This window comes from Aethalodelphis obliquidens, unplaced genomic scaffold (genome assembly GCF_003676395.1).
Source record: "Aethalodelphis obliquidens isolate GAN/ISIS:26980383/991018 unplaced genomic scaffold, ASM367639v1 scaffold56, whole genome shotgun sequence".
Taxonomy (NCBI): Eukaryota; Metazoa; Chordata; class Mammalia; order Artiodactyla; family Delphinidae; genus Aethalodelphis; species Aethalodelphis obliquidens.
In genome coordinates this window covers 10,608,484-10,624,900 of record NW_020838000.1, presented here as the reverse complement: position 1 = coordinate 10,624,900, position 16,417 = coordinate 10,608,484, and the positions used below count along the sequence as shown (strand labels likewise).

Sequence of the window (16,417 nt, the reverse complement as noted above, 5' to 3'; positions counted from 1 at the left end):
AAAATATAACAAAACACACAGCTGGTGCACCCACCTTGACATATTCAACTGCTCTTGGAGAAAAATCACAGGCATAGGCAAAGATATTCGGATCTTCTAAAAGCGGGAATAAACAGTTCCCAACCCCACAACCAGCTTCAAGCATAGTCAATTTTTGATCTTCAAACTGAGGAAAGAGAACCCAAAGTTACAGTACACTACATCTACACAATGAAGAAAAAACTAAAAGGTCCAGAACACGAGACAAGGTCTCTGCCCCCATGGAGTAGACAATTAAGTGAACTGATAACCCAAAGCCACTGATACCTCGTCCAACATTGGGAGTTTGGTGTGGAGAAAACAAAGCATAATGGTTAACAGAATAGGCTCTGAGGTTAAACCGCGTGCACTCAAATCTGGACTCCTCCCCTCGCCCCGGGTTCTATCACTGAACAAATCACTTAAACAGCTTTGTGCCTCAATTTCATCAGCAAGTGGGGATAATACTAACGCCAAACTTCACCATGTTATTATAAGGCTTAAGTTACAGAACACATGTAAAGTTCTAGAAAACGGGCATGATAAAGTGTTCATCATTATTATTATTATGAACCTGCCATTGAAATCATTCATCATGAATTCAATATTTACAACTTTCAGATTAGCTTTAAAAAACAGAAAATGCCCCCTTTTTTTTAAACTTACAAAAAAAGCATACATTTATCTACTTTTCCTTCTCTTGCCATAATACAGAAGCATGATGCTGATGGCCTGATATGTCGGTGTGAAATGGTTGAAAGCCCCACCAGTCACTGATTTCAAAATTCTGTGACTGGCCTTTGTTAGACAACAGGACTGCAGTTACAGCGTCTTTTCTCCTCTGTATTATACAACTCAGCGACTGCTAAAACTACTTGAGACAAACAGTGTATATCTAAGGTACAAAAATTTATGAAGCCTCTGAGAGGTTTCATAAATTATCTCACACTCCCCCTGGGAAGGCAATAAAGCACACCCTCTTCTACACATTCTAAATGAAGAACAGCTCAAATAAGGTGTAATATTAGTTTACCTCTCTACATGATCTGAGCTCCTCAAACTCTCTGGTGGTCCAGTGTCTATCTTTGAAGAAATTAGTGCTATTTCTTTTGTAAAAAAGGTCCCAGTTCTTCTGAGCCTCTTTTTCCAGTTTTTGCTGTTTATAATTAGACACTAAAGCTTGGTCTCTTGTCAGTTTCTCCTCTTCTTCAGAGCTGAGAATCCTCGCCTGAAGCCCTTTCCTTTGCAAAGCAGCCATCTCCTAAGTTGATGGTAATATATTTAACACTGCTGGAGATTCTCCATTCCTGAACAACCTGAGGAATTCAAGCGGATACTGCAGACACAGGCAGGATTTTCTCAGGTGTGGTCCCTCAGGTTGGGTCCAAGCCTCAGGCAGCATCGGGTGTTTCGCAGGAAAAAGAATGAGACTCCGGTTGGGGGGTTCTAGAACAGTTTTTTAAAGATGCTGAGTTAGTGGTCCTACAACAGTTCTTTCACCTAACAGTTCAACTCAGCAAACGTTTACTAGGTGCTGACCTTACACAAATCCCTGCTCCGCTATTGAATACGTCACAAAGACCAAGACACTGCCGCTGCCTTCAGAGGGCTGACATTCAGCGGCCAGGGCTCTCACGCACAGAACTGTAAGGAGAGTCACCGTTTCCAAGGACCGGAGACTCAGTGTTTTTCGGGGAAAACAGAGCTAAGCCCGGGTGGCCTGAGACTCTGAGTCTTACGAACCAGAGGGGGCGTCACTTCCCAGGGACTAAGGCCCTCGCGTCGCCGTCGGCACGCGAAGGGGAGGAAGATACTCAGAGACGCGTGGCGTGGGGTGCCCAGGATACTCGGGATAACCCAGGCCGCCCGGCCGCGAGGGCCTGAGAGGACGGCGTGAACCTAGTCCCTCGCGCGCTGGGGCCCCGTCATCAGTTCCTAGGTTCACCTGGAGGGTGGGGCCGGGCGCGCTGAGCCCTCAGCCAGACCAGCCTCGGAAGCAAAATTTGGGAGCCACAGCGGAATGACCCTTCGAATGGACAAACCGCCCCTGAAGACCTCGAATCGGGCTTCTCAGACGGAGTCCTTCTACCCTGACACTGCCCCCGCCATTTCCGCTCCGGACCCAGAAGTCCCTCCTCGGCGCCGGAAGTTCCGGGGCCCCGCTTCCTCAGAGTCGCCCACCTTCCGGACGCGGAGGCCAGGATTTGCTTCCGGCCACGGGTGGGTTCCGGCTCTGTTCCCCGCGCGACCCGGAGCGCTGTCCCGGGAGCGCGGCTGCCCCGGACACCGGTACCGGCAGCTCGGGCCGCGGGCGCGCCAGGAGGGCACCGGTGCGGGCGCGAGGTCCGGAGGGGCCATGAACGGGACGGCCAACCCGCTGCTGGACCGCGAGGAGCACTGCCTGCGGCTCGGGGAGAGCTTCGAGAAGCGGCCGCGGACCTCTTTCCACACCATCCGCTGTGAGTCCGCGACCCCACGGTCGCTCCTGGCCGCCCTTAGCCCGTCCGGTGTCCAGGGAGCCCTGCCAGCGTCAACTCCCTTCCTCTCAGCCCGGATCCGCCGGAACCTCGGGTTTTTCCCAGCTCACTCCCAAACCAGGACTTTACTACCTTCCCACACTATTTCTCTGCCTCGTGGTACCGAACTCTTATTCCGAAGACCATTGGCCCCTTTTCCTGCCGCGTCCAGCCCTCCTGCGCACTGACGCTCCCCCTCTTATTTCTGAAAGGCTGCGACACCACATCAGGCTCCAGCTCTTCTCTGTGGCCGCCTTTCCGCCATGACCCCACTGGGGGTCTCCACGCTTCAAGGAAACGCTTGTTATTTTCTCGGGATCCGCGTCCACTCCCTCCTATTCCATTCTCTTCTTCCCTGTTTTCCTCACTTTTCTTCCCTCGTCCGTTTTGGTTCTGCCCTCCCTGACGCAGTGCTTCATCCCCTTTGCAGCCCCAGAATCCACATCCTCTCTGTGCCTCATCAGTCTCCCTCCTCAATGTCTCCATGCTAGCTTTTCGTGTGATTTTGATGTCTTTTGAGGTCACCTGGACTACCCCAGCTTTTCCTCGGGACCAAGTCCCTTGTGGGTGAAGAATAAAATTAGGATTTGAGAGCCAGGAATAAGTTAGCGCTTGATCTATGTTTGGAAACAGGAGCGAGCAGGCCTAAGGAATGTGGAGATAGTCATTATGCTGGACCTCCTTTTTCTCCATGATTACAGGCCCTATTGAGAGAGGGCCCTTCCACTCTGTGTCCTGGGTGAGGAATTGGCTGACTGAGCATACCGCTGTGATTCACAGGCTCCTGGTTTCCCTTCCTGGTAGCCCCAATGCTGGTTAAGACTTGTTTTTGTCAGAGGAGCTCCTCCTACACGTGACTCAACACCTTGGAAGAGGGTGTGTTAGATAAATGCAGTTCTATTTTCCTGTGGTCACTTGCCAGGCCATTACTCTTCTTCCTACTGACAACAGGTCAGCCCTTTCAGAGGAAGGGTATTGGGAATATGATAAGAGCGTCATTTCCTGAGCAGTTTACTGATTTGATGTTTTAGCAGAGTGAAGGGCAATGTGGAATGTAAATAAGACACTTCACAGAAGCACCTGGCCTGCCGTTTGAGGCAGGTTTGTGTTAAAAGGGAGTAAGGTGGCTGTTCATGCTGTGCTTTAACTGCAATTCAGAAACATGGGCAGGATTAACCTTTGGAAATACAGTTCAGCCTTCTGCTCCAAACATCTACAGGCATAATCCTTGTTAAAGCTATGGAACTGGAGTGTGGCAGATCCTAACTTTGCCAGTTCCTATCAAAATGAAATCAGCTTATATTGAGCTATGGCCTTTCATATTGGGTTTTATAGTCACAGGATTTTAAAAATATGCTCTGTTCCTTTTGATCCTTATAATAACCCTAGTAAAACACCTCATTGTGGATAATAAAACATTAATTTTTCATCTGTCACTTGGCAGAAGGGGATATCTTTGCTTAATAAAATGTTGTGTAAATTCTAGCCTTTTTTCTTCAAAATAATCCACTGGGAATGAGAAGAAAAGTATGTGGAGGTATAGATGAGACAAGATTGTCCCAGAGCTGGTAATTATTGAAGCTGAGCGATGGTACACACAGCTCATGGTATTATTCTGTCTGCTGTTGTATATGAGAAGCTGTCCACAATGAAATAGCTTTCTGAAAAATTCTAAATGGTGGGTATTTTCCATTTATTTGAGTTATAAAAAATTTCAGTTCTTACATGGGAATGCCCTGCAAACCCTTAGCAAAAGTAACCTGGTGGATAAAATGCTTTTTTCCTTTCCCTTTAGATGACTTTAAGCCGGCATCTATAGATACTTCCTGTGAAGGAGAGCTTCAGGTCGGCAAAGGAGATGAAGTCACAATTACGCTGCCGCATATCCCTGTAGGTTTTATCCCACTGTTGTTTTTTTTAATGTGGAATCACAGTGAATCCTCATATTCTATGTTATTGCAATTTGATTTTCCTCCTATTTAAATATTTCCAGATTTCTGAAGTGCCAGTATAAGGGAAAAAGGAATTTTGGGGGTAGGGCAGGGTAGAATTCATGCTTCCCAGGTACTTGAGTAAAAATAATTCTTTGTCATTTTCCCCAAGCTCCCTTTTCCCCCATTTGTCCCAAAGTAGACAAGGTTCCTGTGTGGACACCTGGCCCCTCCCTTAGACACACGTAGCTTCCCCCCAGCAGCTACAGAGAGAAAGGCCCAGGTGCCCTACGGATGTAAAGCAGCAGCTTAGGAGTGCAGAGGGCAGGAGCAGGGTCGACACGGGTCGTGAGTCTGGCAAGGGGTGATGTGCAGGCTGGTGGTTTCAGCCAGAAACCAGAGGTGTAGAGCCTTCAGCCCATTTAGGGCTGAGGAACCCGGTTAAAAGCTGAATGGAGAAGCCTTGCCCAAGGCGGCGCTCTGATGACAAAGCCCAAAGGATCAGACAGAATACTCTTAATGACCACGGGTCAGTGCATGTCCCAGCCCTGTCCTGGAACATCAGTTCTCGGTAACCAGTGATAGAATGAAAAGGCTCTGGACAGGGAGACCTGGGAAGCTTTGTGCTGGGGAAAACTTATTGTCTGCTAGTTCAAACTGCTATCTCATTACTTGTTGCCTTTGGCAAGTTACATCATCTCCCTGTGGACCTTAGTTTCCCAAATGTAAAATGAAGAGGTTACATCAATGGTCCCTAAGGTCTCTTCCAACTCTTAATTTTTACTGTATGAATAAGGAGTCAAGCAGCCAAGCAGTTTCTGATTCCATACAGAGGATTAAACGCTATATTTGGCAAAAATTAATGACCACCTACTGGATGCTGGCTCACTACTAGGTACTGAGAATACAGTCTTGAACAAAACAAGCACGTTTCTTGCCCTTAGCGAGTTTAAATAAATATAAGAAAGTGTAGCACTTATTTTGGAAAATCTGGGAAGGCTTCCCTGAGGAAGTGACCTTTGAGCAGATTTGAATGTTGAATAATTAAAAGGGAAGGAGAGGGTGGGATGTTGCAGGCAGAAGCCCTGTTAAATCCCTGCAAGAAAGAGCTTGGGTCTGAGAGAAGGCCAGCTCCTTCTGCTCTGGAGCCTGCAGAGCCTGCGGCGAGTGGAGCCGGGCAAGGTGGAAGGGCCAGGTGGCTCGTTTAAAGATTTTCTTCTTTGGCCTTAGAGTGATGGGTAGTGATTCAAGGGCTTAAGCGGGTGAATGGAATGATGTACTTACTGTGAACCAGCCAGAATAACGAGCTGCCGTTGGAGAATGCTCTGTGGTTACTTGGCATGGGGGGAAGCCTGGACTCTCCTATTACAAGGAAGTACGGAGGTCACTCACTAGCTTTACTACTTATAGTGAGAGCTCTTCTCAGTGTCAGACACGTAATGCGTAATTTATGTTTCTCAGTTCACATTTTACCATTATTTGTAACATTTCCCAAATCCCTGGAAAAATGTACAGTAATTTAAAAATTTTATATTTATTTCTTGATTACTTAGAGCCAGTTGCACAGTCACAGATTCTTGCTGTATTGTTATTTCCTCTTTATTTTTGCTTGGGAAGCCAGCAGGAGTTAAAATACAAATCGGTTCATTCTGTTCCTTTTTGAGTAGCTCTGATAAAAGATGTGATGAGGTAAAGCCACCTGTAAATTCAGTTTTGATGTGCATAACTGGTGTGTTTGGTTTGATTGTCTGAATTGTACTTTTGTGGCGTGTAGGGATCCACACCACCGATGACTGTGTTCAAGGGGAACAAGCGGCCTTACCAGAAGGACTGTGTGCTTATTATCAATCACGACACTGGAGAATATGTGCTGGAAAAGCTCAGCAGCAGCATCCAGGTCAAGAAAACAAGGTATGTGAAGAAGCAGATACAGATCAATGTGCCGTTTCTATAGATTTACATTATCTATTCAGTTATTTTATAAGGATGTGAGAACCTGGGTGCTTCGTGTTGTTGGCAGTCTCAGCAGCTTCACCTCTCTCCTCTCAGATAAGTCAATAAAATATTTTTTCCTCAAAGGCAATAAAGAGAGATAATGCTTTTAAGACCTGAAACATAGAAAACATTGCGGAAAGGAGTGTACTGTATGATTACATCAGTTTTATTAATTTCATGATGGTTGATATAGTATCACCAAAGGGATAAGGTTTAAATTTACAGACTTAAAGTTATGAAAGAATAATTTAATAATATATATTCTTGGGCTTCCCTGGTGGCGCAGTGGTTGAGAGTCCGCCTGCCGATGCAGGGGACATGGGTTTGTGCCCCGGTCCGGGAAGATCCCACGTGCCGCGGAGCGGCTGGGCCCGTGAGCCATGGCCGCTGAGCCTGTGCGTCCAGAGCCTGTGCTCTGCAACGGGAGAGGCCACAACAGTGAGAGGCCCGCGTACAGCAAAAAAATAAATAAATAAAAATTAAAGAAATAATAATAATAATATACTTTATCAGAGTGAAAACATTAAATTTTTACAAGATACATTTGAGGTCATTATTACACCAAAGTAAAGCTTTGTCTATTTTTTTTGAACAATGAGCTCTCTAATTTTTAATTCAACAGACATTACATGTGTCATGTGAAGCCAATTAGATTTTATTTTAAAGTCGAGTTTCATTCTGTAAATAGAAGTAACCCAGTGGTTCTATTTATATCATGATACAATAATTATTGTCAATTATTTTAAAGAGAGTATTTAATGTTTTTTTGCTCATGCTTCCTCAAGCCATTTTTCTTTACTCATTCCACAAAAAGTAAAAGTACCTACCATTTATTGAGGGTACTTTATTTATTTATTACCACGTGCCAGGCACTGTGCTAGATGTTTTTCGTGCATTATCTAATCTTTACAAATAACTTTTGAAAAGGTAGTGTTGTTACCCTTTCACTCACTCACTCTCTCTCAAACACACACGCGCGCACATGCGCGTGCGCGACGAGACTGAGGATCAGTGAGATTGTGACTCACAGTGTGTTTGTGTTGATTACCTCCACCAGCCAGGTGCTGCTTTTAGGCCTCTGAGAGCTGATGATTGTGGGAGTTTGACTTACTACTCAGTGTCATCTGGGACTAGCAGTATTTTATCACTTAGATGTTTGTTAGAAGTGCAGAATTTCAGGACATACTAAGTCAGAATCTGCACTTTAACAAGATCCCCAGGTGATCTGTGTGGAGACCAAATGCTGAGCTAGTCCATTTACAAAAGAAATTGTTAATAGGTAGCATTTCCTTGGTCTGGGGTGGAGTGCTCTGCCTGCCTGCCAGCAAAAGCTGGCCTGTGACAAAATGAGCAAGCAGTAAATAGGTAATGGAAAAAATTGCTAACAGGCCAGTATTTCAAGAGCTAGTTTAATAACTCACGTGTAATTGTAATTTTATACTGCACACAAGGTGAATAGTTACATTTTCCGTTATTAAAATGGGTTCTCGTAATTGCACTATATCCCACCTCTGGGTCTTACCTGCTGCTTGATATAAAATGTGAGCTCCGTGAGGGCAGCGAGTCTGTTTTATTCGTCTCTGTGTCTCTGGTGCACGGTGCAGAGCTGGAATGCAGTAGAATGAGTAGTTTGTGTGATAAAATTAACAAATATCAGTATTTTGAAGCTGTCTGTAAAGAGCCTGGGCTTCTGCAGAGACTTCCAGGTGCTTGGTAAACGAGGCAAACCTGAGAACCACTGTTCTTGCCCCTCCAGTTTAAAGTCCGTATCTCATTTCAGAGCTGAGGGGAGCAGTAGAATCCAAGCCCGAATGGAACAGCAGCCTGCGCGTCCCCCACAGCCATCACAGCCACCACCGCCTCCGCCACCTGTGCCATTCAGAGCTCCAACAAAGCCTCCGGTTGGACCCAAAACCTCTCCCTTGAAGGATAACCCCTCACCTGAACCTCAGCTGGATGATATCAAAAGAGGTAGAGAACATTTTCTGGAGCCATGGTAGCAGAGGGTATTGATGTTTTTGTGGAGATCATGAGACCACGTACACGGCAGCGTGGGCATTCTTCGCCATCGTAACAGTTTCCGCAGGGCCCGCCGTTCCACAGGTGATGGCGGGCGGGGTGGGGCGGGCCATGGAGGCGAGGTTTACCACTTGGTTCGTTTGACAAGGGAGAGTCCGGGACAGTGACCTGAGCTGTGGCTGTCTTTGCAGCTTTCTGCTTAGAGGCCTGAGGCTTAAGCCTGCCTGCCATCTAAAGGTCCATACGGCACACCTTTTAAGGCTTTGAAAGAAGAGAATTACAAGGTACTGGGGGTAAAAACCACGTGTGCCAATGTTAGTATAGTGTCTAGGTTAAGTTCCACGACCACTGCTTTGTATTAACAAAAGTGCGTAAATATGATAGCGCCTGGGACACTGGGGACGCTGGCCTAGAAGGACTTAGAGGTCTGGTCGGGCTCTCCAAGGTAAAACCAAGACAGAGGCACTCACCTTGGCTCCCTCCCCCACACAGTGGATGGTTTTAGTTGTCCAGACACTTAGAAAGTTATGAAAGTAAGTGTTATATTTCATATTTGTGAAGTTCTGTGAAGCAAAGTCAAACCCATAACAGTAGTAAACAGGAAAAGATAAAAAGTTGCCCTTGGGAAGTTTGCCTTTTCCACCCTGTGGAAATACTGTCTTTTCGCAAACGAGATCACTCTCTGCGTGGTACACAGTTCTTAAGCCTCTGGATTTTTTTTTTTTTTTTTCCTCATGGATATTGGAATGCTGTCTATGGAAGTTTTCACTTTAGTCGAACAGGAATTGGACCACGACAGGTTGTTGTTGCCAGTTATGCTTAAAGGAACCATAGTCATTTAAGGCCTCATGGTAGGTTTGGACAGGAAAATCTGGCATCTTCCTTGCTGTAGCCTATGATGAATCGTTAATGTACTCACTCACATTAAAATGGTCAGGTAGAACATGTGTTTCCTTCCCTGCTTTACATTTATTAACATTGCGGTACCTGAAGGCATGCTGTAAGTCAAATGTGTAAAGCACAGAGGAGGGGTGTCATCCCGCCATCTTTCTTCAGCCACCACGGCTCCTCCTGCGAGCCTTGTTTACCTGTGGAACGAGAACGCTGGAAAGGCCCCCAGAGGCTGTCTGCTGTGGCCCTTCCTTTTTCCGGAGCATCTTGGAAAATTCATTGCCTTCCACCTGGGTCTCCCTGCTGGTCAGAGGTGGATCCAGAGCAAGAGCTCAGACCTTCCAGTTCCTGGTCAGGTATTTTTGAGCCCATGAGCAGAATGTTGCTCTTCTCTTATTCGGTGTTTAATCCCATAATTCATAATTCCTTTTTTTTAAAAGTAGATAAAGGCAAAATAGACTTAATTCATTTCTCAGAAGAATCATTATCCTGGAGCAGTCTGCTTTTTGGTTATTTTGGGTGAATTAAATGTTTCCATTGTCTCTCTGGAGGTGTGTTAGATGTTTTTGTTTGTTGGTTTTGCTTTGGGTCATTTTGTTTGTTTTTAAGGATTCAAGAAGCAGGAGTTCATTTTCAGTTATTCCTCGTTGCTCTTGGTTTTGCCAGCTTACTGTTTACAGAGGCTTACTGTTTACAGAGGCGCTGACCGCCGTCCCGTCATTTATTCCAGAGCTGAGGGCCGAGGTGGACATCATCGAACAGATGAGCAGCAGCAGTGCAAGCAGCTCCTCAGACTCCGAGAGCTCGTCAGGAAGTGATGACGACAGCTCCAGCAGTGGAGGCGAGGACAGCGGCCCCGTGTCCCCTCCGCAGCCGTCACACCAGCAGCCCTACAACAGCAGGCCGGCCGTCGCCAATGGAACCAGCCGGCCGCAAGGAAGCAACCAGCTCATGTGCACCCTCAGTAAGTGCACGCTCCCGCTTCTGGGCCGAGGCGGGGGCTTGGAGTGGGGAGAGGGAATGTCAGGCCAGAGCTGGAACTTCTGTTCATCTTACACCAGAGTCTATAAACCTGACGGTACTTAAGGCATAAGAAAGGGTCCTGACAAAGGCAATTTGAAGCAGAAAAGAGTAAGTTACCAAACAGTAAAAAAAGAAAAAGCACAAAACTGTTCCATCTCTTTTCTTTTCCTTATTGGCACAGATTAGGTTTTGCGAATTCTGGAAAGTGTTGAAACGTGAGCCGCAGAGCTCTGTACTTTTGCATATACCAGGCTTTAGGGGTGCCGCCTGCCCCCACCCAGTCCCCCACCTCCAGGTTTTATACAGTCCTGAGAGCCCAGTGCCATCAGAGTGCGGTATCCCACAGCCCACAGAGTTGGGAACCTGTGCCCTTAGAAGGTGTTTGGCGACCAGCTAGCCTTCGCAGGAGGGAAGGAAGGGACATTATAGCGCTGGTGGCTTTGAGTGCAGTTGGTGGTAAAGCAAAGCAGGGAGAACAAAAACAAATGTCTTTGTCCTGGAGGTGGGGAGAGTGCAGGTCCTCTGCGCCCTCCTCTCTCCCGACTCCTGGAGTTGGATGTTCTCTTCCGGTCTGACTTCTGTGAGGAGGCTGGAAGGTCAGGAGGCAGTGGTGGGGAAACTAGCCTAGGTAACCCTGCTCCTGTGGGCCGGGCAGAGGTCACTCTCAGCCCCACACTGTAGACGTCATGTAAACCCCTGAGGTGAGGCCTGGCCCCAGCCTTGTAGGGCGGTAAAGAGCATCCCTGGCCTCTACCCACTTAGGTGCCGGAGCACCTCCTGCTTTCCTCCAGTGTGTCAACCCAGAATGTCTCCCGGCATTAACAAGTGCCCCTGTGGCGTTGGAATCAGTGCCAGTGGAGAACCACTGTGCTGGGCGTTGCTCTACTATCTGAGTGAGTTCAACACTTTTGTGACGTCAGTTAAGGCTGTTATCTGCTATCCTGTTAACACAGGCCCAGCTTCTGGATAGCAGGGTATACTTGATGCTCTTCTCGGTTGGCTTGGGAGAGTAAGTTTCACACTGCGAGTTTGGAATTCACAGTGGAGAACGACCAGACAGCTACTGTGGCTATAACTCAGCATCTTCATTTTGCCCAGTCAGCGCTAAACTATTCCTTAGAATACAAGAGCCAAAAATGGCTCAGTGCTTCTTACCTACCTACCAGCGCCTTAAACTTCTGTTAGCTCTTCATAGCTCCAAGTCCTCCTGGCCCGCAGCTCTTCCATGGCAAGACCTTAATCTTTGCATACCTCATATACAGTAAAGTACTGGAGTTATTTAAACCAGGATCGTCAACTGGAACCAATTTATAAGCCCTAAAATCACAGTAAATAGCGCAAATTTGGTAAACCCTAATGTGAAAACATACAGAGTAATGATAATATTGTTTTTCTGAATGGTAATGTGTATTATATCTTCTCCCCCCACAAAAAAACAAATGGATCAGTTTGAACCTGGGTCAAATTGATTGCATAAGAAATTTCAGAACTGAGATTTCAGCTCCATAACACTGACCTGTTTATGGCATGTCACCTTCTTTGTAAGTAATGGCGCTTAGCTCTGCTGATTGGAGGTTGTCAGCTGGTGTTGATCCCATCGCCTTCCCCACGTCTAGAGCAGCAGATGTCACCTTTTTTGGTCTCAGACTTCTTTATGTCGTAAAACTTTTGAGGACCCCAGAGAGCTTTTGTGTGTGTAGCTTATATCTATCAATATTTACTATATTAGAAATTAAAACTGAGAAATACTTAAAATAGTAATTCGTCTAAAAGAACAACAGTAAACCATCACCTGTTAAGAAAAATAACATTTTTATGAAAAATAAATTTTCGAAATAAAAAAAATATTTAATATGAAGAGTAACATTGCTTTAAAAGTTTGACAATCTCTTTAACATCTGGCTTAGTACAAAGCTGGATTCTTACATCTGCTTCTGCATTCAATCTGTTGCCGTAAGTTGTTTAGGTTGAAGTATATGAAGAAAATGTGGCCTCACATAGATATGTAGTTAGAAAAGAGAGGCCTTCAGGTCGAATCCTTCTGAAAGGGTCTCAGGGACCCCAGGGTTCTCAGAACAAACTTTGAGGAGAGGTGGCCTAGAGATTAGTAATCCAGAAATACAGAAGTTCACTTTTCTTCTTTTCCAAGTGGTATCAACTGGGGTCCTGTTATTCTTATCGTATTAGATGGGAAAACTTACATTCTTCACTCCTAAAACCTAAATGTCACACACTGGACAAAACTTTGAGGCTTTATAGAGCTCATTAGTTCAGATTTGTGGTATAAGGTAATGTGAAGATTCTGGCCAGAGGGGTCGGGGGGTACTGGATTAGTATATGAGTGGTATGCACAGTATAAATAGTATTCAGCTTCCTTAACAGGAAGCCCAACTTGGTATTATTTTCACTTTTATAAAGCAACTTAATATGAACAATTCTACTAGACAGTGAGTCATTTATAAATATTTTTTGTCAGTTATTGACACACGTATGTCTAGCCTATCCCTCCCCTGTTTTATCCCAGAGAGCAGTATTGCTGTGCTTTGCAGATACCAAAAATAGCAATTCATTTAAAACGTTGACTGCACCAGTTCTGTCACTGAGTCAAATCGGTTTTCCTCCCTAATTAAATGGAACTGGCCTGGTTTTACTGTAGTGTGAGAGCCCAGGCAGTCAACCAAAGAACCGTGGGGAAGTCATTTTTAAATTGGGTACTTTGGGTTTGATTTTGTTTTCTCTTTATAGGAAATGACTTGCAGTTGAGTGAGTCTGGCAGTGACAGTGATGACTAGAGCCGGATCTTTTGAAATCAACTTTTTGTGCACAGATCTGCTGCGAGACTGGGCTGCTTTAGCGTGGAGTCCACGCCGAGAGGAAAACGTGGGGATCAGTGACTGTAGGAGGAGTTGGAGGCTCTGGAGCGCTCAGATGTGCATGTCTTTAACATAGCGGTGATGGGTGATTTTCTTGTGTAATTTTTGAACAATGTCACGTTTCAAAGTTTTAAGTAGATCTATAGCAGAACTAACAGAATTATATCTCTTATTTGGTTAACACTGTTAACGAAAAACAGACAAATGTGCCCTGGTTTAGGTTACTCAAAGGCCATTTCTTCACCTAGCCAGTGATCCAGTTGTAAACCTCAGCAGCCACCAGCTTGGCCAAATGGTCTGCACCAGTGAAATGAAACACAGTCTTTGAGGGGTGGGCAGGGAGGGAAACCTCAAACTGCAGCATAGATGCATGTTTAAACCACTTTCAATTACTGACACAAAGTGGTGAGGAAGTTCTGTCTGACCCAGCCTGAGAAGCCTGTAGAAACAGACTTCAGGATGGAGTCCGAGAGGGTCAGCTGGGGAGACCTCGGAGCTCTGCTGGCTCAGCCCCTCGTCTGCGCAGTGCTGGTTTAGGGCTAGTGTCTTGCCCCCAGTCCGGGCTTTTCCCACTGCTCCCACCCCTGAATCTCACTTACTAGAACCAGAGATTCTAGTTAAGTACACATGGGACTTAACAGTTGTGCATTGGAGCTTTTATTGGATTCCAAAAGGAAGAAGTGTTGGCTACTTCTAGCTCCATTTTAGATCCAAACAGTCCCTAAGTACATGAGGCTAGGGGAGCAGATTAAACCAGCAGCCGCTGTGCTAATGCATGTAACTCGATTAAATTGAGGCTTTTAATTCCATGTGGATCCATAATGAGTGTGTTTCTTTCAGTAGGTTTCAGTGGGGGACTAGGAATGGTAGAGAGGTGAGGTGAAGAAGCCTCTTTGAGCAAATGAGCTGGCAGCCGGTTTCCAGACCAGAATCTGGATAGGAGTCGTGCAGTGTGAAACGAGCACGTGTTTTGATAAGGTTTTTCTGTTCATGCTTTTGTACCACTGTTTGTGCCTGACTCCCAGACTGATTTGTATTTATTATATGCAGCTAGAAGAAAGTCACAGGTTGCCGTCTGCAGTGTGCAGTTTCCAGATGAATCTGTTGTTGCAGGAAACTGGTGACTAGTAAATGTTCTGTATGCAGCAAATGTGTGATAAGTCGTCCCATAATTAGTATGGAGTAGCCCATTTCTGTAATTTGAATGACTGTGTCCTGAGACATTTCTGTCTCCTTTGGTTCAGTGGTATAAAGAACATTAAGAGTGATTTTTCTTCCTCGAGGTGGCCTCTCCCTCCCCAGCTAGTGGAGGGAAGCAGTCTGGACCTAGAAAGAAATTAGATGATCCATGGTGGGGGCTTAGAGTTGAGCCTTGCAGAGTCACCTTTTAGACCCACACAGTGACTCCAGTGAGCTGGAGAAGGGGGCCTGGCAGCACGCTCACGCCACTCTGCCAGGTGCCACTCAGGGGTCCACGCCAGTGCCCTGTGCTGGGTTCTCAGCCTGTTAGGAGACTTCAGTGGATGTCATGGCATGTAGGAACTTACTTATAATGAATTGATCATTACATTTTAATTCCTTGGTAATGAAAGCTCAGGGAAGCCAAAAGGTCATGGTTGGGAGACTTGAATTGCTACTGGATGTGAGAATTGTTTCACTGCTCTTAACTTGCTCGCTGGGGCAGGTTCCAGGAACTTGAACTATAAATATCTATTTAAGCCTCTCTCTTTCTTTTTTCTTTCCCTCCCAGAGTCTTGATACATGTAGACAAAACTGTGGTTTGGGGCCTGTTGGGTCAAGATGTTTGTTTCTATAGGAAGTGCTTGCAGGTGGCAGTGGGCTTGGTGAGTTAGGCTCGCTGAGCTCAGACCCTCTCCCCGTCATCCATCCTGCCCGGCCCTGCACAGGGGTAACATCTGCTAGCACAGCTCCCGTTTTGTTCTCTGCACAAAAGCTTTTGGAGGTTCCCTCCCCAAGCCCTCCAGCTTTACCCAGCAGAGTAAGGAATCTTTTCTTTTTGGAAATGAAGAATCTGGCCTCGTAAACTACTTCTCACGAGTGCCCTCCTGCCAGCCAAACTGGACTTGTTCTTCCTGCCTCCGTGCCTTGTCACTCTCCCCTCCCCCAGCCCCACTCAGGGGTCTCTGTGGGTGCCCCCTTCATGGACTCCTCCTCTGTTGGTTTCACCAGCTGGAGTACTGTGTGCACACACGGACCTTCCTCTTGCTCGAGCTCTGGTTGGTGTGAACTCCTTCAAAGCAGGCACCGTCGTGGTCATCTCTGTTCCCTGGAGGATGCCCAGGAACAGACCTGTAGATGCTCACAGCCTGGTGGGAAGGGAGCAGAGAACCAGCCAGTGGAGCACAGAGGGCAGACGTAGAGGAAACATTCCAGGTGTTTGGACACAGCTGGAAGCTATCCATGCTGATTTTCGTGGTTTTGAAGTCTCTAACTGAGTTGTTAAAATTGCCTTTTCTTTGTTCTGTGTAACGTCTGCCGTGCTGTGGTTCGAACGGCGAGGTGTGAAGACTTAAGTCCAAAGCACCTGAGGAGCCATGGCAAGCAAGCCACAGTAAAGATGTGATTTGGGGAAACTTAACAAGCTAGAGGTTTCTCATGATGCCACTCATTTCTGTAGCAGAGTCATATTTTTCTATGTGTGGTATTAATATGTATGTGCTTCAGTGGTGGGAAAACTTGAAAATTCCAAAATCCTTATTACTTCCCTATTTGAGAGGCTGGTTAAGTAGGGTGTGGTGCGGTGTGTGTGTGCGTGTGATGTATTTATTACATTATTTTGAGAGAGTAACCGTCTGTTATGTGGATATACATTGGGTACAGCCAAATTGAATATTTCCATTTGGCGAGGAAGGTAGGATTCATGAAACTCAGGCCTTAACCAGTAGGCTGGATGACAAGACCAATTGAAGCGTTATGAAATGTCTTTTTGTTGCTCCTGTTATCTTTGTCTTGGGTTCATTGTCTCATTCTTCAATGATTATTAAAATCATGTGCCTGAAAGTTTATTTTGCTTGATTATGAGGTAGACATGCACGTTTATATTTATGTAAAGTATTTGCTGTAAAGTGTTTTTGGTTTATTCTCTTAAAAGATCACTATATTTAAGTAAAAAATGAAGGTCAGCAATACA

At 45.8% G+C, this 16,417-nt stretch overlaps 2 protein-coding genes across 6 annotated transcripts in view; one reads left to right on the top strand and one right to left on the bottom strand.

The window, feature by feature from the left end:
* METTL6 (methyltransferase 6, tRNA N3-cytidine) overlaps window positions 1-2,106 on the bottom strand; it is a 17,660-nt gene extending 15,554 nt beyond the window's left edge. Inside the window, exons 1-3 of one of the 5 annotated variants that reach the window (XR_003428614.1) lie at window positions 1,964-2,106; window positions 1,052-1,464; window positions 35-166 (exon numbers count right to left, since the gene is read on the bottom strand). Coding sequence is in view for 4 of the 5 variants with exons in the window: in XM_027086591.1 (XP_026942392.1) it covers window positions 35-166; window positions 1,052-1,276 (357 nt within the window). In the remaining variant the exon portion in view is untranslated. Of the gene's footprint in view, window positions 1-34; window positions 167-1,051 lie in introns of all 5 variants that reach the window. The other 4 variants (XM_027086591.1, XM_027086588.1, XM_027086590.1 and 1 more) reach the window with 4 other exon arrangements.
* On the top strand, window positions 2,032-16,417 carry EAF1 (ELL associated factor 1). The gene is made up of 6 exons (XM_027086587.1): window positions 2,032-2,477; window positions 4,330-4,424; window positions 6,240-6,376; window positions 8,241-8,431; window positions 10,101-10,334; window positions 13,139-16,417. Exons 1-6 carry the CDS (start codon window positions 2,039-2,041, stop codon window positions 13,183-13,185), a joined length of 1,143 nt encoding a protein of 380 aa, XP_026942388.1. The 5' UTR covers window positions 2,032-2,038; the 3' UTR covers window positions 13,186-16,417.

What these genes read in the sequence shown, in the direction of transcription:
- EAF1 (XM_027086587.1), top strand. Translation starts at nt 2,039, where the DNA reads ATGACCCTTCGAATGGACAAACCGCCCCTGAAGACCTCGAATCGGGCT. An exon ending in GCTGGATGATATCAAAAGAG is followed by an intron (nt 8,432 to 10,100) that starts GTAGAGAACATT and finishes CATTTATTCCAG; the next exon opens with AGCTGAGGGCCGAGGTGGAC. An exon ending in CCAGCTCATGTGCACCCTCA is followed by an intron (nt 10,335 to 13,138) that starts GTAAGTGCACGC and finishes TTCTCTTTATAG; the next exon opens with GAAATGACTTGCAGTTGAGT.